This window comes from Zootoca vivipara, chromosome 1, assembly GCF_963506605.1.
Source record: "Zootoca vivipara chromosome 1, rZooViv1.1, whole genome shotgun sequence".
NCBI classification, from domain to species: domain Eukaryota; kingdom Metazoa; phylum Chordata; class Lepidosauria; order Squamata; family Lacertidae; genus Zootoca; species Zootoca vivipara.
Genome location: NC_083276.1, coordinates 115,836,212 through 115,862,402, shown reverse-complemented (window position 1 = coordinate 115,862,402; position 26,191 = coordinate 115,836,212). Strand labels below are relative to the sequence as shown.

General features: G+C 44.0%; 1 protein-coding gene across 5 annotated transcripts in view; it reads right to left on the bottom strand.

Annotated features, from left to right (window-relative positions):
- The window catches only part of GPR155 (G protein-coupled receptor 155), a 38,872-nt gene that overhangs the window by 2,397 nt on the left and 10,284 nt on the right, over positions 1–26,191 (bottom strand). For 4 of the 5 annotated variants that reach the window (XM_035135034.2, XM_035135019.2, XM_060281029.1 and 1 more), the window contains exons 3-15: positions 19,508–19,907; positions 18,590–18,755; positions 15,341–15,496; positions 13,996–14,079; positions 12,650–12,770; positions 11,672–11,756; positions 11,488–11,578; positions 9,819–10,032; positions 9,388–9,495; positions 6,537–6,670; positions 5,314–5,409; positions 4,654–4,718; positions 3,375–3,509 (exon numbers count right to left, since the gene is read on the bottom strand). In XM_035135034.2, coding sequence (XP_034990925.2) covers positions 3,375–3,509; positions 4,654–4,718; positions 5,314–5,409; positions 6,537–6,670; positions 9,388–9,495; positions 9,819–10,032; positions 11,488–11,578; positions 11,672–11,756; positions 12,650–12,770; positions 13,996–14,079; positions 15,341–15,496; positions 18,590–18,755; positions 19,508–19,907 — 1,855 coding nt within the window. Of the gene's footprint in view, positions 1–1,200; positions 1,304–3,374; positions 3,510–4,653; positions 4,719–5,313; positions 5,410–6,536; positions 6,671–9,387; positions 9,496–9,818; positions 10,033–11,487; positions 11,579–11,671; positions 11,757–12,649; positions 12,771–13,995; positions 14,080–15,340; positions 15,497–18,589; positions 18,756–19,507; positions 19,908–26,191 lie in introns of those variants that run through there. The other variant, XM_035135042.2, reaches the window with a different exon arrangement.

Below are 26,191 nucleotides of genomic sequence, written 5' to 3'. Positions count from 1 at the left end.
TGTGGACACTGATTCTCCAGGGTTTCCCCACCCTACCTGGAGATGCTGGGGACTGAACGTGGGAAATATAATTATGCTATCTTTACATGCTAGCAATGTATTTCTTTTTTTAAATAATTGTTTCCATTTGATTGTGTATTTTTGATGTGTGTTTTTTTATTGCTTATGACTTTTGTTAGGTTTGTAATTGTGTAAATCTTGCCACATTGTAAGGCGGCATGCAAATAAGATGATGACAATGATGATGATGATTCACACAGGCGATCAATCCCCCCCCTTACAGTCAGAAGGAGGAACCATTCAGGGACTGTTTTGCCACCTTTCAAACATTCACTAGCAACAACATCTGGAGCAGCATTCTCTTCCGACTGAGAGCCATTTAAACTTGATGGCCCCTAAGTCAAGGTTACCAAATCAGCAGGAGTCCATTGAAAAGCCCTCTAGCTTAGTTGCTGGTGCAGTTGCGCACACCACTTGCCTGCAATATGCATCTGTCTGGCAGGGTGATGCCAATCCTGCACACACAACTGCGGTAATTCATACAGCAAGGAGCTTTGAAACAGGTGAAGTGCTCCCTTGGGGGACTGTACGGCGACTTGGCTGCCTTTTAATGCAGTTATGTAACTTGCTTTTCAAACTTAAATTGAGAATTCTCTATTACTGTATAAGAACAGTAATTGAACTTTTTAAATTCCCCTAAATTGTCGTGAATATGCAAGATACTGAGAACGACATTTGGAAGGGGGGGGGAGATCAAGTTCTACAGTGGTACCTCGACTTACGAACGAGTTGACAACCGAATTTTTAGACTTACGAATGGGGGTAATGGCCGCGCACTTACGAATGTCTCGACATCCAGAAAAAACCGCGGCAGTTTTAGATAGGGTTGCTTCGACTTACGATTTTTTTCGTTTCCAATGCATTGCTATGGGAAATCGCGTTTCCAATGGTGTTTTTCGACTTACAAATTTTTCAACTTACGAAGGTGCCTTTGGAACGGATTAAATTCGTAAGTCGAGGCACCACTGTATTTCCAATAACACAGTGAGAGAAAAACTACCCACGGTTGACTTGTGATAGTGAATGTTTCTGCTTATCTTGTAAGGAAGCATGTGTTAGAGAGTTAGAGTAAGCCAAGATGACCAACTACACAAGGCAGCAAACCAACGTAAAGAAGGAACCCCTCAGCATTTTTATTAAAACGAAGAGCAAAATTTAATTTGGATTAGTGAAGTGAAGCAGAGCCAACACACAAAAGTATGGAAGAAGAAGAAACAGAAGAGGGCTGATGCAGGACATTCAACTGAGGAGAGAGAGAGAAAACATTAGAAGAAAAACACATACATGAGAAAGGATCGAGAGAATGCACATATTTCATTACGGTATGGGAATAAGGGCACTCTACAAATGTACATACTCAAAACAAAACAAAAATAGCATTTCGTTTCAGAACTTAAAAAATAAAATAAAATTCAGCAGAATTGTCTTAAGTTGTTCACTCAAGCCATCTTAGGCATTCCCAAGTACTGTTCTAAAATTCCTTTTCAGTATATATACCTCTTATCCCAAAAGACAAAACTTTTTTGGAAATATGTAATCCTGAACAGGAAACCTTACTGTTGATATCTGAAAACACAGTGACAAACACAGCTTTCATTTGGGACAGGGGTGGGAAACTTTCTTTCAGGCCAAGGGCTCCAACACCCTGATGAAAAGCTGTCATGGGGGCTGCATTCTCATAGTGGGCAAGGCCACATAAGATATAATCATACACCCCTAACACCACCCACACACCCACCCACACAGCTATTGCCCCATGGACACAAGATCCTATTTTCTCCAACACCCTTTCTCAGTCCTGACTGTGCAGGTGTGCATTCTTAAGAAATGTAAATTCCTTTCTGCTGAGATACCCCCCAGGCCCCTCTACTTTGGTTTCCTTGCAGCTGATCTTGCAGAGTTAGAAGCCACAATTACACACTTTGGGACACATCCAAGTCCCCTTCCGCTAATTTGCTGCTTCTTGAATGAATCCCCACTCGACCTGGGACTTAAGGTACATAATAGGTTTGCTTTCTAAAGTGATTAAAAAATACACCACCAAGTCTTCCAAGAGTAGCATCAGTAAGAACTCCATCTGATGGGAGTTTTAGGCCCAACATTTCTTGGTTTCGTGCACTACTACGTGGAAGACAACAGGTTAGAAAACAGTAGCTTCTTCCACCGATACTTTTGAGCTCTTGCCATTAAATGTTTGTAGTTCAAATGTTTTAAATAGACTTTCTAATGGTTGCAGCTTCTCTATTGATTGCACAAAATGGAAAGGGTTTGGATTGTTTGCAGTTGCCTGCTTGAAATCAAAAGGTTTGGAAAAGCTGATTCAACAGTTAAAAACACTGACTAGGCGACAAATGGAAAACGACCTTGTAGAAATAGGACATGCCTTTATAACATACATATCAGAAACCGATTCCAACATGCAACCTCTGCCAATGCATGCCAAACTGTGGTGGGATATATCTGGCTGAACTCTTTACTTTGTTCTCAGGAGGGGAGGGGTTATATTTATTATATGGGGATTTTGGGGGGGGTTATACTGGAAAATTAAATAAAAACATTTATTAAAATGTATTTTAAGGAGATGTAAATTGTTTTTGATCAGCATGTAAAATGATTGGCTATAATTTGAGCCTACTAGCATGATCTACTATATATTTTGGAAAGAAGTTTGTTCTCTAGAAATATAGACGATCTTTTAAGATATCATAAGCAAATGTTGTATGATGGTTCCTGAGACGAAGGAGCAGATTCTTGTCCAGGTTTCAGGATACAAAAGGATGCCATTTTGAATCAAGAAGACGCACCAAACCTTTCAAGACAGCACTCACTTTAATCACTCATTTAAAACAGTGTTTCCCAACCAGTGTGCCTCCAGATGTTTTGGGACTACAACTCCCATCATTCCTGACCACTGGTCTTGCTAGCTAGGGATGATGGGAGTTGTAGTCCCAAAACATCTGGAGGCACACTGGTTGGGAAACACCGATTTAAAAACTGCACTGAATTTTTGGTTCCTTAGAATCCCTCAGCAATGCCAGCCACTTTCTACTAGTCTTACACTATGTTAATTCAGAAAAAATAATCGTGAAAATGATTTCCTGTCATTTTGGTTTAAGACCAAGCATACCTTAGTCCAGGAATTAGAAAACAAAACACAAGTCTAGAGGCTTTCACATGCATATTTAGTGTTATTTGGAAGAGTCTCCAGCACAAAACACTCAGAGATTAGGACATCAGAACTGATTGCAAAGTGTACCCATCGTCCAAGTATAGAAATAGTTTGAATAAGTCTTTACATTGATATACAGCCCCACCTTCTGTCTTGGACAATGCTCCTTACGCACATCTCTTTGTGGTAATTAACAAATTGTTGGCACGTCATTCGGATTTCCTCAGGTACACTGGATTCCCTGCGCTCGGCTGTCCTGTTACCCCAGAGGAATTCAAACCTGGAGAGAGAAAAAGTCAATCTAAAACAAATCCACTGAAATACTACAGCAAATAAAAAGAAATACCAAATAGGAACGCCTTATTATAAATATTTACGTACATTATCTTTCTATTATGTACAGATGAGTTATCACATCAGGTCTTTCAAAAAAAAATAGTTTCAAGGGAGAAGCAGTATGGTAATTTTTGTTTTGTTTGTGCATGGAATAGAAAACGGGATGAACAGGTGTGAATTTCTGCTCCTGAATTCAAGTACAGTCGTACCTCGGAAGTCAAACGTCTTGCGAGACGCACATTTTGGCTCCTGAACACCACGAAACCGGAAGTGAGTGTTCCAGTTTGCGAGTGTTATTTGGAACCTGAACATCCGCCACGACTTCTGATTGGCTGCAGGAGCTTCCTGCAGCCAATCGGAAGCCATGCCTTTGTTCCCGAACATTTTGGAAGTCAAACAGATTTCTGGAACAGATTCCGTTTTACTTCCAATGTATGATTGTACCCTTTGGGCTGATTTATACATACTTGTTCATCATTTGGGGACTATAGCTTGGATCCTAAGCTGCTCTGTTCGTGTAAGGAGGACAGCAGCAATTTGTAAACTCCACCCCTGCCCATCGTATTAATATCTTCTACCATCCTCAAGGCCCCCCCCCCCAAAAAAAATCCCATAGAGCGGATTCACAGGAGTAGAGGGCCACACAGAGAATGAGTTGAAGAGAAAGCCCCATTCCATGTACAGTGGTACCTCGACTTACGAACGACTCGACAACCGAATTTTTCGACTAACAAATGGGGGTAATGGCTGCGCGCTTACGAATGTCTCGACATCCGAAAGGAAACCGTGGCGGTTTTAGATAGGGATTTTTCGACTTATGAATTTTTCCGTTTCCAATGCATTCCTATGGAAAATCGTGTTTCCAATGGCATTTTTCGACTTACGAATTTTTCGACCTACGGAGGTGCCTTCGTAACAGATTAAATTTGTAAGTTGAGGCACCACTGTATGTGAATGTTGCTTTGTGAATGGTACAAAAGTTAAGAGGTGCACGGAGGAGGAGAAGGCAGAAATAACATTAGTTGGAGGTTAAATCTGAAAGACAGTTGGCATTATTAACACATTCATATACTTATTTGGAAAATTACCTCCGTTTGAATGGAAGAATAATAAGATGTTTGTCTAAACCAAAAATTCCAAAAGAAATGAATCCCTGAAAAAGAAAGGATTGTTATTATTTTGAAAAAGAAACATTGATAAGTAGACCATTAAAACCAAAGGAATTTGAAGGTATCACAAGACACTTTGTGGCTTTTATTTTACTTCAGGCTATACGCACACAGGCTATACACAAGTGTGTATGCGGTAACAGCAGCAGGAATTGCAATAAGTGCTAGTACAAATACCTAAGTTACAAGTTAATGACTACTTCAATAATGTGCAGTGATTGAAATCTACAAGCCTTGATGACAGTCACCTGATAATGCTGAAACATCCATCCATCCTCTGTCTTGGTGACAGATGCTAATCTGTCTATTGGAAATGAGTATTTTCCCCTCCCTTTAAAAACTGGTACAGCAGCCAAGAACCCGGTGCAACTTGTCAGAGCACATTGACAAAGTGAGTGCTTTCAACATAATTTTCATCAAGTTTATAATAAGCAAAGGAACAAAGAGGGGGCCCTCCCCCACCCTTCCTGGCAAACTCTTTTATCCCAGTCTTCTTATGCATGCTAACTGGGTTCAGTAAGATGTTGTCTCAATCAAGTGAACATAATATCAGAGATGTGATGTCAGAGTCAGTATTACCTGACCAAAATTAAATACAGCGCAAAAGAATTGTAGTTCCACATAGAGTCTTCCAGGTTCTTGGTTGAACAACCACCACAAACAGCTGGATAAATTCTGGGGGAAGACAAGAAGGACAAATATTTTTATAGCTTCACATTTGTGTGTGTGTGAATTTTCTTATTTTTATTGCCATCCACTTTAGGGCTTGCAACGAGGTGGAATGTACATCTGTTTAACAAAATGCTTTCCCAATGGAAAGCTCCTAGTCATTTGTCTCTGTACTAATATAGTAAAGCCATGGGTTGTATGTATTCAAAGTAGCGCTAAGGGGGAACTGTCCCATCAGCACAATGAATTGTCTCTGCGCAAGAGAATGTCCCCCCCCCATGCACCCTCTTAATCTGGAGCAGATTTGGATATGGTGGGGCACATAGGGGGAGCCCCACTGTCCAAGCACAACTCATTCAACTTACACAACTATTTGATCGAGTACCATGCCCCAAGAATTTAAAAAAATGTTCATTTCACTAAATACACAGCTGATGGAACAACCAGCCCATCTCTTTATCACTCCAATGCTACCTGTTGTTATACCAACAGTTGAAAGCATGATAGGAAAGCATGACTACAGGTGTGGTAGCCTGTTTCGGAGGTAGACAACAGGGTGTCCTTCAGAGGTTGTTAGACTCAACTCCCATTGGTCCCAGTCAGCAAAATCAATCAATGGTTAGGGACAATGTAGCCCAGAACATCTGAAAGGTGCCATGCTGGCGACTCTCTTGTGCAATACCTCTTCATTACACCTCAACAGATGGCTTATCGCTATTTAATGCAGGTCACTTCAGACATCATTCCATGAAAGGGGATTTATGCAATGTTCTTATATTAACACAACTAAGAAGGAGTAGATAGGAAACTGACTATACCACATCAGACCATTGGTCCACCTACTGTGAACTCTAACGCTGTGCATTGCTGAGGACCTCTAGAATTTCGATGCAAAGGCAAGTCACCTGCTTTACATGATTGTTGTGAGGATAAGATTGGGGGTGGAGGAGAATGATGCACTGAGCTCTTCAGAGGAAAGGTGGGATATAAATGCAGCAAATAAAAAATGCTGCATAAGTTATAATGGCATTGATAGCTCCCCTCCCTGTGCTGACTTCCCTAAACATTGGTGTGAATCAATGAACTAAAAACAGTTATCAGAAGAGGGAGAAAGAAAGAAAAAAGCAATTTACAGCAAAGAGGCCCACAATGAGAAGCAAGCACAGCAGCACATGTCTAGCCAACTGCTTGTCTCCAGTTTGCAGAAGCTGCTCTTCCTGGACCAAGGCACAGCTCTGAGAACTGCATGGACTTAAACACCGATTCGCTGAAAAACATTAAAGTGCGACATATGTTAGGTTTTTCATTGAACTGTTTTGCTCAATTGATATGTAAATACTGCATTGATTCCTTGCAGTATTCCCCCCCCACTAGAGAACATGAATCAGAAAAAGAAACTAGGTCCTTTCATTTCATTGCATTCCCCACCCATTATCGCCGCTGCCATTTGCTTGTGAAGGAATATATATGCTGCTTGCTTCAAGGACTTGAGTTTTGACCCAGAGAACAGCTACCCTATTTGTGTGATCTCACAAAGAAACACTTTACTACCCCAGCTCAAAGCTCAGGGGCAGTTACCACTTGAAAAGCTTAAAACAGCATAGCACTAAAGCGATTCTCTAGAACAGGCTTTTAATCCAACATTAAATTTCCTGGCCAGGTGTGGGGAGAAGAGAAACGAGAAAGGAAATACTGGGACTAAAATACCGACCCACGATGCTTTCTACATGGCGTAGCCTTACCAAGCTGAATATCAGCATGCTGGCATTTTCTTTCTTCAGCCCTACGTCAAATTCCATAGTGTAACATAACGTACAGTGGAACCTCTACTCACGTACGGAATCCGTTCTGGAGGTCTGTTCGTGAGTCGATCCAGGTCGCTGGTAGAAGCGCCATTCTGCGCGAGAGCATTCGGCAGCAGCGCCGTTCTGCGCATGTGCAGAAGGCAGAAGCCGCTTCTGTGCATGCGCGAATCGCGGCAAACCCGGCATTACTTCCGGGTTTGCCACAGTCGCAAGTCAAATTGTTCACAAGTAGGGGTGGTGGTAAGTTGAAGTTCTACTGTATTAGAATTTAGGGTGGGATTTGATGAAGTTGTATGCAGTGGGGCTCCCCCACAATCTGCTCTGGAGGGTTGTGCGAAACCCCTGAACAGGTTTACAGGGCACACGGGGGATAGGAGGCAGGAAAGTTTCACTGCACAAGTGACAAGGCTTCCCCCCCCCCCCGCAGGAACCCTGTTCCAGCACCATTGCTATTATAAGAGAACAAGGAAGGCGTTCATGGCGAGTTATGGCATCTCTTTTTCTAGAAAAATAGCACCAGCAAGTGGACCTCGTTTCTCATATGAATTCCACTTCTAAAGCTGAATTCGGCATATTTATAGAAAGCGTCAAAAGTTCTTGACCGCAAAAATCATTCCTGCCACCAGATGGCAGCAAGAGGTCAACAAATTCCCATACAGGGGACTTGCTGCAGTTGAACCCTGAATCCCTTTCTGCTGCCAATCTTAGCAGCAATAGTCCCTGCTAACATAGGCGAGTAGTTCAAGAGGCCTAGGCTCCTTTCCTCTTCCTTACTTGTTAACCAATGACACACACATCTCTCCAGTCAAGTCGTTCGCTGTGCCAAAGATTATGCTGCCCTTCTCAACAAACAGGTGAAATCGCACTTATTCCTGCTACTGCTTCATTTGTTGTGTGATCCTCTATAGACCCACAAAGAACGTAGGGAGTTGCTGTCCCCAAACATCCATCTATCCATCCCATATAAAGCCTCTTAGAATATTCTCTGAAGATTGTGGGAGATGGTGCAGAATTTTTTTTAAAAATGGCAAAAAGGTAAAGGACCCCTGGATGGTTAAGTCCAGTCAAAGGCAACTATGGGGTTGCAGCACTCATCTCACTTTCAGGCTGAGGGAGCCGGCATTTGTCCAGACAGCTTTCCAGGTCTTGTGGCCAGCATGACAAAACTGCTTCTGGTGCAATGGGACACCGTGACGGAAACCAGAGTGCACAGAAACGCCATTTACCTTCCCGCCACAGCAATACCTATTTATCTACTTGCCCTGGCGTGGTTTAGAACTGCTAGGTTGGCAGGAGCTGGGACAGAGCAACAGGATCTCACCCCGTTGTGGGGATTCGAACCGCCGACCTTCTGATCGGCAAGCCCAAGAGGCTCTGTGGTTTAGACCACAGCACCACCCATGTCCCTATATGCAGTGCCTGTATACTCACATGCAGAAAGTGCAAATGGATTAGTGGGATGATGCCTTGCTTTTCCAGCTGTCTCAAAAGCAAGCTACAGTTCCTCCCTGCCCCCATTCTAACCCTCACCCAAATTGTAACAGGAGGCAGTGAATGGCTTCCTGCACCCCTACTGTCAAAAGTCACTTTTGGGCTGATTTGTTTTTTCACTCACTGGAAATTAAGCTTGCTATCAGTTTGGCCAGTTATCATCAAATAATTTCCCGAGACCCGTGTGGCAGTACATGAATACAAAGTAGTGTCGTATGTAAACTTCGGGATGCACGCGCGGCAAACCCGGAAGTATATTTTACCAGGTTACGCCATGCGCGCATGCACAGAAGAGGAAGTTGCGTAAACCTCGGAATCTGACCGGACCTCCGGAACGGATCCCGTCCGCAACTGGAGGTACCACTGTACGCACATGATGCTCTGAAGAAAAAAAACACACAACAAGCAAACTCAACCTTAAGAGCTCCCCTTATGTATTAACTGTGCAGCTGGAAGTCCACGCATAGAAAAGGGCAACGGCCACTGACCCTCTCTGCCCTTCCTGTGCACAGACCCCCCCTTCACGGGACTGATATGTGAAAAGGTTTGTTACTTGAAATGTGGGTGATGTACTCTCGTCCCTGCACATGCAGGCCTCTTAATGAAAACATGTGCAATTTCACATGCTTCCGTTTAAAAATTTTGTAAACAGGCTTGAATGACACAGGATACTACAGTTGTGCTTCACCTGTCTCAATCGATGTAGTGCAGTTATCGCGGGCACTGCTACTACTGGATCCTGGCTCTCCTTCAGAACAGCATAACCTTCTATTCGGCTTTTGGCACTCACAGCACCCTAGAGGGAAAATGGCAGATTAGAAAGGTGTCTACTTTTCTAGAGGGTATTGTGACAGCAATACAAGGTTATGCTCTTTTAAATGGGCGTGCAATGGGTTTGCAATTCTACTGCAGTAGATTGAGGCACGCATTCAGACCTCACTGCCAAGGTGAGCAGGGGATCGCAAGTAGCAATGTCTACAAGTTTAAGTGTGGAACACGCATGCCTGGGTTGAAACAAAATGGAAAATAGCTCGCCTGGCAGAGGCCTTAATATCCTCTATTGCTGTCAAAGGTAACCAGTAAGGATTTAATACTTCTTCTACTAAGGATTTATCATACCTCTTTCCATTGAAGGGTCCTCCAATGAACGAGAAGAAGTGTCTGGAGATCTACTGCACTCGTTAAATTCCCTTTCTGTTTCCTCTGTTTGACTGTGTTGGGAATCCTGGGTCAACACCTCATAGCTGGCTTCCATTCCAGATCTGTTCATACACATGAGTGATACACCCGATATCAATATGCTGATGGATACGATTACTGCTGTGATAATCATCTGCAAAAACGGGGGAGGGGGAGAGAGAGGCAGGAGTTCAGTAGGTCCCTTGTCATTTGAAAGAACCTATGCGACCTATGGACACGGGTGGCGCTGTGGTCTAAACCACTGAGCCTAGGGCTTGCCGATCGGAAGTTCGGTGGTTTGAATCCCTGCAACGGGGTGAGCTCCCATTGCTCGGCCCCAGCTCCTGCCAACCTAGCGGTTCGAAAGCACATCAAAGTGCAAGTAGATAAATAGGTACCGCTCCGGCGGGAAGGTAAACGGTGTTTCTGTGCGCTGCTCTGGTTTCGCCAGAAGCGGCTTAGTCATGCTGGCCACATGACCTGCAAAAACTGTCTGCGGACAAACGTCAGCTCCCTCGGCCAGTAAAGCGAGATGAGCGCCACAATCCCAGAGTCGTTCGCGACTGGACTTAACTGTCAGGGGTCCTTTACCTTTACGCGACCTATGTGAAATTCAGCATCACTGTGTCTCTAGAATACTGAATAAATCAAATGTTATTTGCTTATTCGAGGTTTTTAAAGTCAAAGGCTGGGAACAGATGTTTGTACTACAGTACAAGTCGCTTTTTGAGGGGGCGGGAAGGGAACCAAAAATACTCACAATAGTAACATTCTGTTTGCCACACACCTATCTCAGCTTTATTTAGAACTTCCTGCTGAAACCTGTGCCTCCTCTGGTTCATACTGTACACCAGATGTCAAGTTTAATGTCGGCTTCGCAACTTCTCAAGCAAAATAATCTGATCCTCAGTACTTTGCCAACATCCCCTTTCTCTAAACCAGCACCACACATATAATTATGTCAAGCATATAGAAATCTCGGTTGCTAAAATCTCTCCTCAGTTATTGCTTTAAAGGGATGCAGTCAATTGTACATCTTGTTTCTTGGAAGTTGTGTCCCCCCCCCCCCCCCGGGAAAAGTGAATCCAAGATTATAAAGACAGAAAGTGTATAGTAGCGGTGGGAAAGCCTAAGGATGAGGGGCTGAACAAGGCCCTCCAGGTCAGGCTTCCTCAACCTCGGCCCTCCAGATGTTTTGAGGCTACAGTTCCCATCATCCCTGACTGCTGGTCCTGCTAGCTAGGGATCATGGGAGTTGTAGGCCAAAAACACATGGCGGGCCGAGGTTGAGGAAGCCTGCTCCAGGTCTTCCAAGCAGTCACTGTGATTCTCCTCAGGCCATACATCTCTGCCCTTGTTTCAATACTGCTTGAAAAGCTACTTGCTTGCCTGGGTAGAGTTTTGTGCCGTCTGGCTGGAACGTAGCTTATTGTACAAAAAGGTAAGAACTACATCAGTTACGGCACCAACTTTTGCCTTATGGCCCTCTGTAAGGTTGCCCACAAGGCACCTGGGCTGAAAAGACATCCCTCCCCTGGAAGGCAGAATTCACAAACACTGACTATGGAAGGTCAACTATTAAAAGACAGGAGCGGAAGAACATCTATACCTGATCTTTTCCATAAAAGAATGCAGAATCAATGATGTTATCCGAGCGTTCACCAGCGATTAACAGGATTCCCACAATAACAGACGGGATGCTGCAATGAACAAAAAACCAAGATGAACCACACAGGTCATTAGCTTCTGGCTTCCTACATGTTTTCTCAGTAAAGAGCCTCTGCACAACATACCCCCAGCCAGCTATAATGATAAATCCAACAGGGATCCTTATGGCTTCTCTTCTTTTCAAAAGCAGCAGAGAGAAAGATAAGAAACCTGATAACGACAAAGTTTGAAACTCGGTTTATTTCTTTTTAAGGAAGCAGCGTTCCCCTCCCCACCCAAAGTGGGATGCCTCATCCCCTAATAACCACCGAAGGTATTAAAAAATAGGAAGCAGGAACATAGGAAGATGCCGCACACAAAGTAGACCACCTCGACAGCTCTGTTGGTAGAGCATGAGACTCTCAACCTCAGGGCCAGGGGTTCGAGCCCCACAATGGGCAAAAAATAAATAAATCCCTGCATTGCAAGGGGTTGGACTAGATGACCCTCGTGGTCCCTCCCAACTCTACAATTCTAAGATTCTATGAAAGGCAGACCAACTCTCTTTAGACAGGAGTCTTCTCATCATCTCTATCTAGAGATGCAGAGGTCAGAGCCCCAGGATGCAAAGCATGTGCTATGGCTCTTTTACTGGTCTAGCACAGACTTCTAACATATGCAACAATCCAGCTGGCTGGATAATCCAAACTAGGAAGTAAGCTAGCGACTAACAGAAACAAGATGCAATCCAGATAAATTCCCAGCTCAGCCACGGACTCAACTTAGGTGGGTTTGAGGCAAGCCACTTTCCTACTCAACATCCAATCTGCAGCATAAAAGTTAATACTGGCCCTTCCTTACAGGGATGTTGTGAATATTATGATTCTAATATGTGTGATGTAATTTGCACACTGAAAGCGCTATATGAATGCAAAGCAGGAGTGACAGGGGTGAGGCTGGACACACCAGGGGGGAAAAAAGATTGGCTCGCCTTGGAAGAAAGAAATCGTACAGACCAATATCGCAAAGGCGCTATTAATTAAGAGGGGAAATAACTTGCAAGATCACCGTAATGCACGTGGAGTTGCGTTATGGATACCCCGTATTACTGCTTTTTAGCTTACCTGTCCACAAATAAGAACTGTAAAGTGAACTGTACAGGAAGATGAACACAAGGATTTGCAGAGTGATGCTTCTCTCTTTAATAGTGAAATTCCACATCACCATTCCGACGCAGGCTACAAACTGAAAAGGTAAAAATCAGGTTTATTTTTAATTCACTTTAGGGTTGCCATGCAATGGAAGACATCTCAGAAATTAAAATTCACGTAATTAATGAACTGATTGATTAACAGGCTAATTGTAGCTTTCCCTTTGCCCTGTTACTTTGGGGTGGGAAGGGGAAGAGGTGGAGCGGTTTATTTCCCTTCCATGGCCTATAATAGAGATAGTATGACAAAAGAGCATTATTTTATTTTAGATTATACCATGCTTGTGCCGGAGAACACATAATTTTGGAAGAGGCATGCTTGCCCCCTGTTGTCAGAAGGAGTAATGCCCCTAAGACAGGGTGGGGTATCTCTCTGTTGGGTATCCCAGCAGGCCAATCTTGGCTTTCAAGGCCATTTCCCCCAAATGACATTCATCCGCCCATCAGCTGACATTACTTGCAATGGGTGCCAGGACAGGGTTTTGTCCTGCACTGGCTACATGCACTGTTTCTAGCAGACGAGCACAGAAATTTGCACATTCAGCTTGCAATATTGTGAAAGAATCAAGTTTGCACATACAGTGGCACCTTGGTTTACGAACTTAATCTGTTCCGGAAGTCTGTTCTTAAACCAAAGCGTTCTTAAACCAAGGCATGCTTTCCCATAGCAGTGGGAGACTCAGCTTACAAATGGAACACACTCAACAGGAAGCGGAACATGTTCTGCTTCCAAGGCAAAGTTCACAAACCAAAACACCTACTTCCGGGTTTGCAGAGTTCTTAATCCAAGTTGTTCATAAACTAAGCTGTTCTTAAAGCAACGTAATGTAATGCTTGGTTGGGGCAAGGGGAATTTCCCCAACCCCTCCTTTTCATTGCAGGTGCCTCTGAAAGATTTCCCCAAGTTTTTCTCCCCAGAGTCTCCTATTCTACCCAACTCTCAGGGAAAACTTTTGTTGGGGTACGCAGAAAGCTGCAGTGGAGAATTCTCCATGCAGAAGCAAGTGAATGTATCGATTTATCTATCATCATTTATATTCTTCCATCATGAACACAAAGCAACATGCACCGGATTTTCAGGTTATCTCATATGAATACATTACATTAGCCAGGCCTACTTGGTTTCACTAAGATGGCTGTCAGTGGCACACACCTTCAGAGCTTCAGCAGAAAACAAAACACCTCCTACTTATTACTACTTTCAAAACCATCACTTTTACAAGAAATGTTCCAGATGTTTATAGTGTACATTATACTGACCTGAGCAATGAGTAAGTTAGTTGTAAGCATATGAGGAAGCTGCTTGTATTTTTTACTTAGAAGAATAACACCAAGGGACCAGATCTGAAATACAGGTAAGAGATTCAAATTTCAGTTTCCTTACAAAGAATGCATGCATGTGTTTGGTCAAAACCTGTGCCTTGTGAGGGTCAGCATTCCGATTTTTACAAGCGAGTTAATTATCAAGCCCCTTAAAAATGTTCCGTTTGCTTAACAGGCAGAAACCACCACCAACTCCCGACATGCTTAGCAACCCGGTCTTGTCCAATCAAGAGATCAAGATTTTCGTTTTCGTTTCAAGCACAGAAGACTTCAGTCTGAAATATCAAATACCCCGAAAACAAGGATTCTGTAGATAGAGCTAGGTGTTATGCAGTTTCAATGCAGCTTTTGCAGCCTTTACCAAAGGTGCCATGGGCTTTGAAGACACTCGAACTCAGGACGCAAAGAAGAAACGTGGTAAGAGGAAGGCACGCTAGGCAAATCCACACTGCGATCAACTCCCGCCCGGAAACCAATGTCCCCACTGTGGAAGGACTCGTGGATCCAGAATTGGCCTCCACAGTCACTTATGGACTCATTGTTGAAACTGCGTTCATGGAAGACACTCTTACTCGGCTACGAGTGATCGCCAAAGAAGAAGACCCCCTTCCCCCACACGGAAATATTCATGTAGTTTTCACCCACAGGGTATAAACACATGGGCTGTATTCAACGTAACACCAAGGAGATTCCTCTTTTGAGCAAGCAGAAATTCTTGCACTGGCAGACCTGTCTCTCCCCACTGCAGGATACTCTGTAGAGTTCTCCTGACCCTCCTGAGCAAGACTTGGGGAGAGCACAGGGGGAAGTCTAGCAGGAATCCTTGGCACTAGCTTCTGCTGGCACAAGTTAGTTGGACAGAGGCCACCCCACCCCCCCAAATACAGACATATATATGAAAATGTAATTTGTGAAACAGTCCTCAGTCTGGAACAGCAGAACACAAGAAGTGCTTGGTGTCTTATTCACAAAACCGGAACATCCATAGATATGCCTGTAAATAGGGCTGCCTGTAAAAAAATCACCCCATCAATTTCAAGACTGTTTGCCATTATCACAAGCTTGTTAACGTTACAGGTAACAAGAAGGGTTACAATTTCACATACCCCAAATTGTCAGCTTCTATTAACCTGCAAGTCTTCCAGCAACTGGCTATGGTAGAAACTGAAAACCCAACACCGTGCATGTTTACACTGTGTCAGGCTTACATGTTTGCACATGCAGGCTTACGTGCTTCATTTCCCACCCACCCCCTTTCACAATTCAAAAATGTAAAACTCACCAAAGAGACAAGACTGACGATACTAATATCAAAGCTAACAGTTTGGATTGCAGACGCCAGTCTAGTGGGATCCATAGATGGGATGGTCAACAGCCAGGCAGAAACATACATGATGGGAGCAGAGACAAAAGTGCTGATCACCATACCAGAAGTTATCTGCAATCAGAAATTAAGGTGACAACAAGAACATATGACTTCAACTGCAGATCAGGAGAAGAATATAAATGGGTGAAAACGCAACTTTAATGATGTGTGAGCTTCGTGGATCAACATGATCTGATGTGATTTATAAAAGGAAAGTATTTAGCAAGTAAAAGCCTGCAACACCATTTAATAACTAATAATCAAAATCTTAGTAATATCAAATTTGTACTAAAGGTTTCCAAGGGAAATATGCCATATTAAAATACACAGCTTAGTACAAGAACCATAAAACAAACAATATACAGTGGAACTTCTGTTTTTGAGCATCTCAGAAGCCGAACAATTCGGAAGCTGAACACCCGGAAGTACAGCCATACCTCATGATACGTCCGCTTCATGTTGCGTCTTTTCAGGTTACAGACGCGCCAAACCCAGAAGTCCTGGAACGGGTTACTTCCGGGTTCGGCGTGTCCGTAACCTGTGCGTATGCGCAGAAGTGCTAAATTGCGCTTTGCGCATGCGCAGAAGCGCCACATTGCATCGCGCGCATGCGGAGATGTGGCGCTTCATGTTGCGGCCTTTTCATCTTGCGAACAGACCGCCGGAATGGATCCTGTTCGCAACATGACGTACCACTGTAACTGCTTCCAGTTTTGAACGCGCCTCGGAAGTCGAACGGCTTCCGGGGTGCGTTTTTCATCTTTCCCCCATTGACTTTGCAGCCAGTCCACTGATCCTCGGTTTTGGAAGGTTTCGGAAGTTAAACGGTCTTCTGGAACGGATTACGTTCAGAAACAGAGGTTCCACTGTACAAAACATCAAGGAAGGAGAAATTTAGACAACCCAGCCATAACCTCTTGCTTCAACCAAATCCAATGCAATCCATAATGCATAATCCAAAAATGGGTTAAAGATGAAAAGGTTGACAACCACCAGTACCCCTTATTGTCAAAAAAATACCCCACACCTTTACCTTTGCAAAAAGGTAAAACAGTAAAATCGAGAAAAATTCACAACCGTGCTTTAAAATGTACAAGAGTTAAAATACTAAAACAGATTAAAATTATCTCAACTTGTTAAGCTTCTGTGTAAGCTTTTCTAAGCAAGGATGTTTTTAGCAGGTGCCGAAAAGAGTCCAATGAAGGCGCCTGACTTGATCTCAATGGGCAGGGAGTTCCAAAGGGCAGGTGCTGCCACACTGAATGGTGGAGTTCTTACAAATGCAGAACGGGGATTAGGAGGCACCTGTATTAGTGCAAATTCCCACTGATCGAAGCGGCCGAGTGGGCACATGTGGGGAAAGGAAATCTCACAGATAAACTGGTCCAAAGTTGCTAAGGGCTTTATATGCCAATAGTAACACCCTGAACGTATTTTTAAGGTGTTTCAAACCGTTTATATTGATAATTTCAATATTTCATGTTTTACTACAATCAAGTGGTATTTAAAGTTTGTTAAATAAATAATAATAAAACCGAACCAGTTAAGCGACCCTTGAACATCTGCAATAAGCCTCAAGAAGTAGAAATAACCAGTAATGTTTCATTATTATGAACAATACAGATTACTGTGTATGCGAGCCAAAATCTGACACATAACTAAATGTTCTTAGGCACAGTGAAATCAATAGGCACAAGTGTATTTAGCACTGTTATTAATTGTGACCCTTAATCTCTGAGCATGGTTAAGAAGCCAGGAATGCTTGCATAAGAAAAAACTGTTGGGAGTAACTGGACACGAGAAGGTGTTAATTTTCTTCATGAGCATAAACCACCCCATGAATGAGCTAATTGCGGGTGCAGAGTCAGCCAAGCCAGTTGCCATGTTAACAGCCCAGTGCCCTGACTCTGTGATTAATACATATCAGCTCAGCACTGTGTCTCTGTGAGTCAGTTAGCTGGTTGTCACTTGTCCAATGCTATGTCTTGAATTTCTGAACTTATATAGAGCAACTGAGATACAGATGTTTACAGATACACGCAAGTACAAAGCAGAAGCCTAGAGGCTGTATCTATATCTATATCCCTATCTATATCTAATAATAATAATAATAATAATAATAATAATAATAATAATAATAATAATATATTATTTACCCCGCCCATCTGGCTGGGCCTCCCCAGCCACTCTGGGCGGCTTCCAGCAGAAATATCGAAATACAATAATTTATTAAACATTAAAAGCTTCCCTAAACAGGGCTGCCTTCAGATGTCCTCTAAAAGTCTGGTAGTTGTTTTTCTCTTTGACATCTGGTGGGAGGGCGTTCCACAGGGCGGGTGCCACTACCGAGAAGGCCCTCTGCCTCGTTCCCTGTAACTTGGCTTCTCGCAGCGAGGGAACCGCCAGAAGGCCCTCGGCACTGGACCTCAGTGTCCGGGCAGAACGATGGAGGTGGAGACGCTCCTTCAGGTATACTGGACCGAGGCCGTTTAGGGCTTTAAAGGTCAGCACCAACACTTTGAATTATGCTCGGAAACGTACTGGGAGCCAATGTAGGTCTTTCAAGACCGGTGTTATGTGGTCTTGGCGGCTGCTCCCCGTCACCAGTCTAGCTGCCGCATTCTGGATTAATTGTAGTTTCCGGGTCACCTTCAAAGGTAGCCCCACGTAGAGCGCATTGCAGTAGTCCAAGCGAGAGATAACTAGAGCATGCACCCCTCTGGCGAGACAGTCTGCAGGCAGGTAGGGTCTCAGCCTGCGTACCAGATGGAGCTGATAAGCAGCTGCCCTGGATACAGAATTAACCTGCCCGCCTCCATGGACAGCTGTGAGTCCAAAATGACTCCCAGGCTGCGCACCTGGTCCTTCAGGGGCACAGTTACCCCATTCAGGACCAGGGAGTCCTCCACACCTGCCCGCCTCCTGTGCCCCACAAACAGTACTTCTGTCTTGTCAGGATTCAACCTCAATCTACATCCAGAACGGTTTTACTGAGCCTTATCTTCTGCAACAGTAACCTATCTAAACCTTTCTCAGCTTCTGTGTGGTGGCTGGCACTGGGAGCAACCACCACTGTGTGGATATCTCACCTGAGATTCCCAACAAAATCAATTTTTAGGTCTGCCCTAAGTTTACATTTGTTCACTAATTGTTCAGGAGACATACAATTTCGACTTCCATGTTGAACTGAGTTGCAAATATAGCTACACCAGGAGCTGATGGAAAGACGCCATACAGAAATGCATAGTTTGATAAACTGGTGTGGTTGACCGTGCTGTCGCTCTTGTCGAACAGTTCCACCATTTCCCTGCATAGAAGCGGCATCAACAGCCTACAACAAAGAAGGGGGAAAGGAAACACAAATTACCCAGCGCCAATCTTAATTCTTTTCTAACCTCAAAATGCAGCCGTAAGGAATACTGGAATGGAACAGCAGGAAAGGACAAAGAGATCTTTTGAACACACTACTCGCCACAATTCAATGCAAAGTTTTTAAACACCCTTAACACCCATTGAGACTTAAAAAGTGTCATGCTGGAGGAATTCCGCTTTAAATTTTGCCTGTGTGTTTTAAGTAGCTATGCTTGTGAAAATATTAGTTAATCAGATGATTCATCAGCTGCAGCTTTAGCTTAAGATGTAGATCTTGAGTCACCTACAGAGTGATCCCCTTAATTACAGTTTACGGATGCTTGATGAATTAAATCAAGCCACTTCCTCCTTTTCCTTTACAACCTTCACTAGCACCTCCACTGCTCCAGAAGGTTGGCCAAGAAATCACTCTCTCCACCTTTCCTTCCACCTTTCCTTCCTTTGATCCCTCTCTACTGGATCAAAAGCTCTCTCTGTGGATGGAAGGAATCTTTTCTTTAGCAGAAGGCAAAGTATAGATACAACCCAATGGGTACAAGAATTGTCCCCCAAACAGCCTAATATGTACTCCCAAAATGCTAACAGTTAACAGGAAAAAACAAATGTTGCGAGACCATTCCTGCACCAATTTCATACCGCTTCTATCTTATGAGAGAAGCTATGAACCCAATACCGAAAGTAATAGAAACATTGAAAGGGAATCAAACTTACAGTTTAGCTGTGATGAGAAGAATCAGTGCAACAAAAGTACCCTTCGTCAGCTTCTTTATTTGGCCCACCATTGTGAGGCCCAGATAAAAAAGTGCCGAGCCGGAAAATGAGCTGCCAAGTCCATCAAAGAAGTTTTCCAAATATTCGGGAATTTTTTGCTTAAGAATGAAGTTTGAGCCAATTCCTATGAAGACCATGAATACAATTGGGTTCTGCAGCACTCGAAGAAGCCCAAGTCCCACAATCTTGATTTTGCTGTGAGAGAGGTTGTGATTGTCTCGCGATTTCTGGATTTCACAGAAGATAAATCCTAAGGGATTTAGCATCATAAGAGATATTGGTGCAACTAGGTAAATGTACTGGAGATACTCTGGATATGTGGTTTGATATAAAGCTTCAACTACAAGAGAGAGATATGGAAAAAAGAGTTACTGACAATGATTTTAATGGAAATGTTTACACCCACACACATCACTCTATTCTCAAATATATGCAGTTTTTGAAAGTCACATGGGCAGAGATCCAAAGATTTTCACCCACAATCTACTGTTCATGCAGGAGAGCTCTCTTAGGCAAGCAAGCAATCATATTATACGTGTGTTGTGTGTGTGTGTGTGTGTGTGTGTGTGTGTGTGAGAGAGAGAGAGAGAGAGAGAGAGAGAGAGAGAGAGAGAGAGAGAGAGAGAGAGAGAGAGAGAAAGAAAGAAAGAAAGAAAGAAAGAAAGAAAATGAAGTGGGTGGTTTTATCTCACACAGCAACTTCAAAAAGTCATTTCGACTGCGCGATTAAAGAAATCAGTTGACTAAAATTGACACAATTAACCAACTGAGTCAAATGTGCATTAGTAAAATAGTTCTGAAACAAAAGAAACACAGAATTTATTTTTAGGTGCAGGAAAAAAAGTGTCGACAACATTGAATGGCTTAAAATCTTTCCATGCTAGATTGCTCTTCAGGCAAACTGATGCACTCTCTTTGCTCAGATCCTGAAGATTGTATGCAACTAAGCCTAGTGTTAGAAATCCCCCAGGCACCAGGCGAGTTTTGCGACTGGTGTGGGTCTAATTCTGACCACATGGAGCTCTCTAGATGCAGATGCCAGGTTGGCAAGTGCCATCTCTATCTGGCTGGCCCCTCCAGCTTTCTGAAGCAGGCAAGCAGAAGAGCCCATTGATTGCATTTCTATCCCTTCCTTTTCTACATAATTCACACACACACACCTGGCTTGATTAATCCATACAACAACCCTGTGAGGTAGGTAGAGAGGCCGCTGTGCCTGGCCCAAGGTCGCCCAGTGAGCTCCATGGTTTAGAGGGGATTTGAACTCTTGATCTCCCAGGTCCGAGTCCAACAGTCTAACAACTGCACTACCCTGGCTTCCTAGAGTACTTCTGCTTATGGGGCAGCTATATGAATTAAGCAGGTGAATAAATACGGGGAAAGCAAAATGTCACTTAAGAGAAGGATCTGAAATATTTGCCTTGAAGCTTGAATTTGTTTTATTCTGGATTATATTAATGTGTTGTAAACCACTTTGAGATTTTTCCCCCTTTATAATAATAATAACAACCACTTTCATTGGGGGGGGGTGCCTAGACATTCCGTTATGGCGACCATAACTCTGGTTTAAGGGGGCCATTTGTCAATTTGCTTATACAGTGTGAGTCCTTTAGAGCAGTGTTCCTCAACCTTGGGCCTCCAGCTGTTTTGGGACTACAACTCCCATCACCCCCAGCCACTGGTCCTGCTAGCTCAGGATGATGGGAGTTGTAGTCCCAAAACAGCTGGAGGCCCAAGGTTGAGGAACACTGCTTTAGAGTTCCACGGGGCCTCTTTTAAAAGACTCACCCTGCCCCATTTTTCAGCGACTCCCCGATCCTCTGGTGAGCTCTAATAAGAGTCCCGGAGAGAAAGGGTTGCAGTCGCGGGGGCCATTTTGGAGAACAGCGTTACCTCAGCGAAGTGAAGCTTCGAGTCCGGTGGTGGTGAGCGGCAGATTCTTCTAAATTTTTGATTTGGAAAAACCCGTGAGTAAAGTTTGAATATATAATATTGGACTGTAATTCGGTAACGGGAGCAAGGGGAAAAGAACGGAAGTCACCTTCTCCCACTGATTGATGCAAGAAGCAGTGCAATTGAAATGATGACCAGTCTCAGCGAAAAGCAGCTTATTATATGAACTCCTTCAGAGACTAAATGTAAAGAATTACCTCCGGTGGCAGGGTGAAGGAGAGAGACTTATTTTAAAGTTGATATTCCCTGCACCTTAGGAAAAGGAGAGCTTCTCCCTGCCCTGAAATCGGCAGCCCGGAGAGGACGGTAAGCTGACTGTGAAGATGGATGTCAATAAGGATTTGATACTTAAAAACCTTTTGATTGAATGTTTGAAACAATTTTAAAATCGAAGTTAGATACTACGGACAATATACAGTTTCCAGTTTGGATTTGCAATAATATATCTCTTTTGTAAACACCCCCTGGCTCTCAAGCCTCGCGCCATTCTCAGCAAGCTGGAACAATGGCAACAAAAGACTGCACATCTGCGTTCAAGGACAGAGTGATAAAACTCTTATGGGAACTTAGAATAGAAACGTACAAGACTCAGCAACAATTGTTGGAAATAAATCAAGATCTACAGGAGCTCAGAGAACGGGACTTACCAGAGGAAAAGGAGCAAGATTTGCAAAAAGAGGACTTGGTTAAAGAAGGAACACAAGAATTACAGGAAAAGGTTTCAACCGAAAAAAAGGCACAAGACGACGAGTGGCGGTATGAACTGAGCGATGGGAAAAAGGAAAACTTAAAGAACAAAGATGGATCACAGGAGTCAATAATGCAAGAGCTACAGGAGAGACAGAACACCCATGAGAAAAATGGCCAGCAAAGAAGAAAAGAAGACTCGGGATGGGGAGACAGAGGGGGTTGGTTTTTGAAACAGGTTAAAAAGGGGGTGGGTTGAAGGAAGATTGAATATCATTTTTGAGGACAGATAAAAAGGACTGACAACTGGACTGACGACTTTGGAACTTACTGGACTGGAAGGGAAAGGCCATGATCGGGGCGGGGAGGGGGAAAATTATGATTTTTAATCTGTGCAAATAAGAATAATAAAGAGAAGCTTTGGAGGATAAAAATAGGCAGGTCAAAAATAAAAGTAATGAGCAGATTTGTTTATGAAAAAGATTTAGAAAGATCAAGCTAGTTTGATTAAAGAGGATTTAAAAAGTGGGACAGTTTTTTATAATATAAGGTTAATTTTTTCTTGTAGAAATAGAATGGGAATAAGAATAAGAATACTGTTAACTAAGAATTGAAAATGGAAATCGGGATAGGGGGGAGGTTGGGGAAGTCATTTTTCTTTCATTTTTCCTTTTTTTTCCTTTTTTTTTGTCTTGCTTTTTTCAATTTGGAAATTGGCTGGATGGATGCCCTCCTCTTCGTTCCCTCTCTTGGAGTCTCCTGGTGGCAGGGGGGGATTCTGGGGGGGGAGGGAGGGGTGGGGGAGAAACCCAGCCATAAAAGGAAACACTGCCGGCTGCCTGCCTTTCGGGGGTCCCTCTGGTGGGAGAAGAGGGCCCTGGGAGGGTGGGTGGAAGCCAGTGGTAAACATGCAATGTTGTATCTTTTGTTTTTGTTTTTGTTTTGTAAAAAATCAATAAAATATAATTTAAAAAATAAAATAAAAGACTCACCCTGCATATCCGACTAAGTCCTACTCAGAGTGTTGGAAGGGACTACAAAGGTCATCCAGTCCAACCCCCTGCAATATCTTTTGCCCAACGTGGGGCTTGAAACCATGACCCTAAGTTTAGAGAGTCTACTACCTTTGGATACCGCCCCCTGTATTTTGATAAACAATCCAGCACTCCCATTAGGTCTGCCCTCATTCCATTGTTGAAACCGCATTCACATTGTGCTACACTCAGGATAACAACAACAACAACAACAACAACAATTTATTATTTATACCCTGCCCATCTGGCTGGGTTTCCCCAGCCACTCTGGGCGGCTCCCAACATAATATTAAAAACATGATAAAACATCAAATATTAAAAGCTTCCCTAAGCAGGGCTGCCTTCAGATGTCTTCTCAAAGTCAGATAGTTGCTTATTTCCTTGACATCTGATGGGAGGGTGTTCCACAGGACAGGCGCCACTACTGAGAAGGCCCTGTGCCTGGTTCCCTGTAACCTCATTTCTCGCAGTGAGAGAACCACTGGAAGGCCCTTGGCGCTGGACCTTAGCGTCCGGGCTGAACGATGGGGGTGGAGACGCTGCTTCAGGTATACTGGGGCCGAGACTGTTTAGGGCTTTAAAGGTCAGCACCAACACTTTGAATTGTGCTTGGAAACTTACTGGGAGCCAATGTAGGTCTTTCAGGACCGGTGTTATACGGTCTTGGCAGCCGGTACCAGTCACCAGTCTAGCTGCCACATTCTGGATTAGTTGCAGTTTCCGGGTCACCTTCAAAGGTAGCCCCATATAGAGCGCATTGCAATAGTCCAAGCGGGAATAAAATACCAAGCGTTGGACTGTATCCCTCCCATCTCCATGAACAAATGGTCACAATCTAATAGAATGCTTTCCGGTGCAAAATGCATTACCAGCATAGGCTTCCGCCTCCAGCATGTGTAAACGCCGTCTTTCAAATTTAGGTCCATACAAATCTGGGTCCATACAAATCAATGAGGCCCTGATCATTAAACCAGACGTCTGAAGCTACTACTTAAAGCTTCAAGGAGAAGGCCACTTGGCTTCTGTCCACCACATCTTCTTTATGCACTCATCTGTACATTCAAGAGTACTACCGGACTGTAAAGAGATTGGCAACTGAAAGTCCTAGAAATTTTGCTGCCTTAGCTAACTATTCACAACCCTGTTTAATCTACGGGCAGAGTTCAAGCGTTTGCTGCTGGCATATTAACCTGTGACTCTGTTGTACGTCCTTATCTGCAGGGATTATGTGGCGGCAATAAAATATCCCAGGCAGTTATGCTGGTGACATTAAGCGCTTGCAGGAAAGAGCAGATGCTTTGCAGAACGCCTGTTAAAACGCTACTGGTGCTATTCCAAAACACGGTTAACTGCAAAACAACAGAAGAAGAAGTAATATAAAAGACAGTATGAAGCACACACCAAAGTCTGTGAGAGGAAATGTGCCCTAGGGAGTCCAGTTACACAGCATGGAGTTTGGTGATAGGCTGTGGTATCAGCTGCTATTCAAACACACAAAGAGAAGTGGCAAAGCTTCACCTTGAACCAGTTGAGAGTAAGGGAAGTCTTGGGCTAAATAAATATAGCACTGCATATAGCCTGGCTCTTTAATTTGCCACCTTAGAAGCACAGGAGGTGAGGAAAAAGGGGCATCTATGGTAAAGAACATGCTAGCAAGCCACATTATGGCATGAAGATGACAAGTGTCAGCCCAGAAACCGAAAGCATTGACAGAAAGCAAAATGCACCCCCCTCTAGCCAAAACCCAAATAACATTTTTTATGGCAGGGGTCCACAGACTACGGCCCGCGGGCCAGATGCGTCCCAATTGGCCTCCCAATCCGGCCCGCGACGACCCCTGCTGCCCGCTCTTGTGGCGCGCTGCGCGGCGGCGCTATTCCAGATCTGAAAAAAACTGCCGAAAAACGTTTCTGCGCATGCGTATGGGCCTCTCCCGACCCAGAAGAGGTCATTTCCGGTGCACTTCCGGGTTGGGGGAGGTGCACTTCCGGGTCGGGGAGGCCCATACGCATGCGCACAAACAATTTTCGGTGATTTTTTTCGGCCTGGAAGCGCGCCAGCAAATGGGTGTGCACATGCGCACTGGCGCGCACTCCCCCGCCCTCTGGCCCGTCGCGCAATCGGCACGGCGGGCACCGGCCCAAAGTAAGTCTGGGGACCCCTGTTTTATGGTGTCACTGAACTGCAACCAAACACTCAATGTAGCTCGCAAAATATTTAAAGTAAACAATGCAAACATATTAAAACTGTACTTGGAGTGTGTGTGTGTCCAAAACTCCTCAAAGGAACAACAGATCCGCAGCATGCCTCCCTAAGCAGGAAGTAATTTACGTACACAAATGTGACACCACCACAGAGAAGGCTGTAACATAAACGCCAAGGCCACTCCCTTGAGCTGCCACTGTTTTATATGAGAGAGGGCATTTCTATAGGAGAGTCCTACAGAGACATAGAGCCTAGGGCTTGCCGATCAGAAGGTTGGCGGTTCGAATCCCCGCGACGGGGTGAGCTCCCGTTGCTCAGTCCCAGCTCCTGCCAACCTAGCAGTTCAAAAGCACGTCAAAGTGCGAGTAGATAAATAGGTACTGCTGCAAGTGGAAAGGTAAACGGTGTTTTCGTGTGCTGCTCTGGTTCTTTGTCATGCTGGCCACATGACCTGGAAGCTGTACGCCGGCTCCCTTGGCCAATAACGCGAGATGAGCGCCGCATCCCCAGCGTCGGTCACGACTGGACCTAATGGTCAGGGGTCCCTTTACCTATACTGTAGAGATATAAAGATTGTGCCTGAAAACAATTCTGGCAGTCCACGAAGCTTTTCTAGCTATCACAACAGCTCAGCATTCCTCTTTGCAAACATAGGGAGAGAAGCCCAGGTGCTCCCCTATTTGGTAGAAGAAATCCAGGAAATTAAGCCAAAGGGATTCAAACTGCACTTATCTTTGCAGCAACA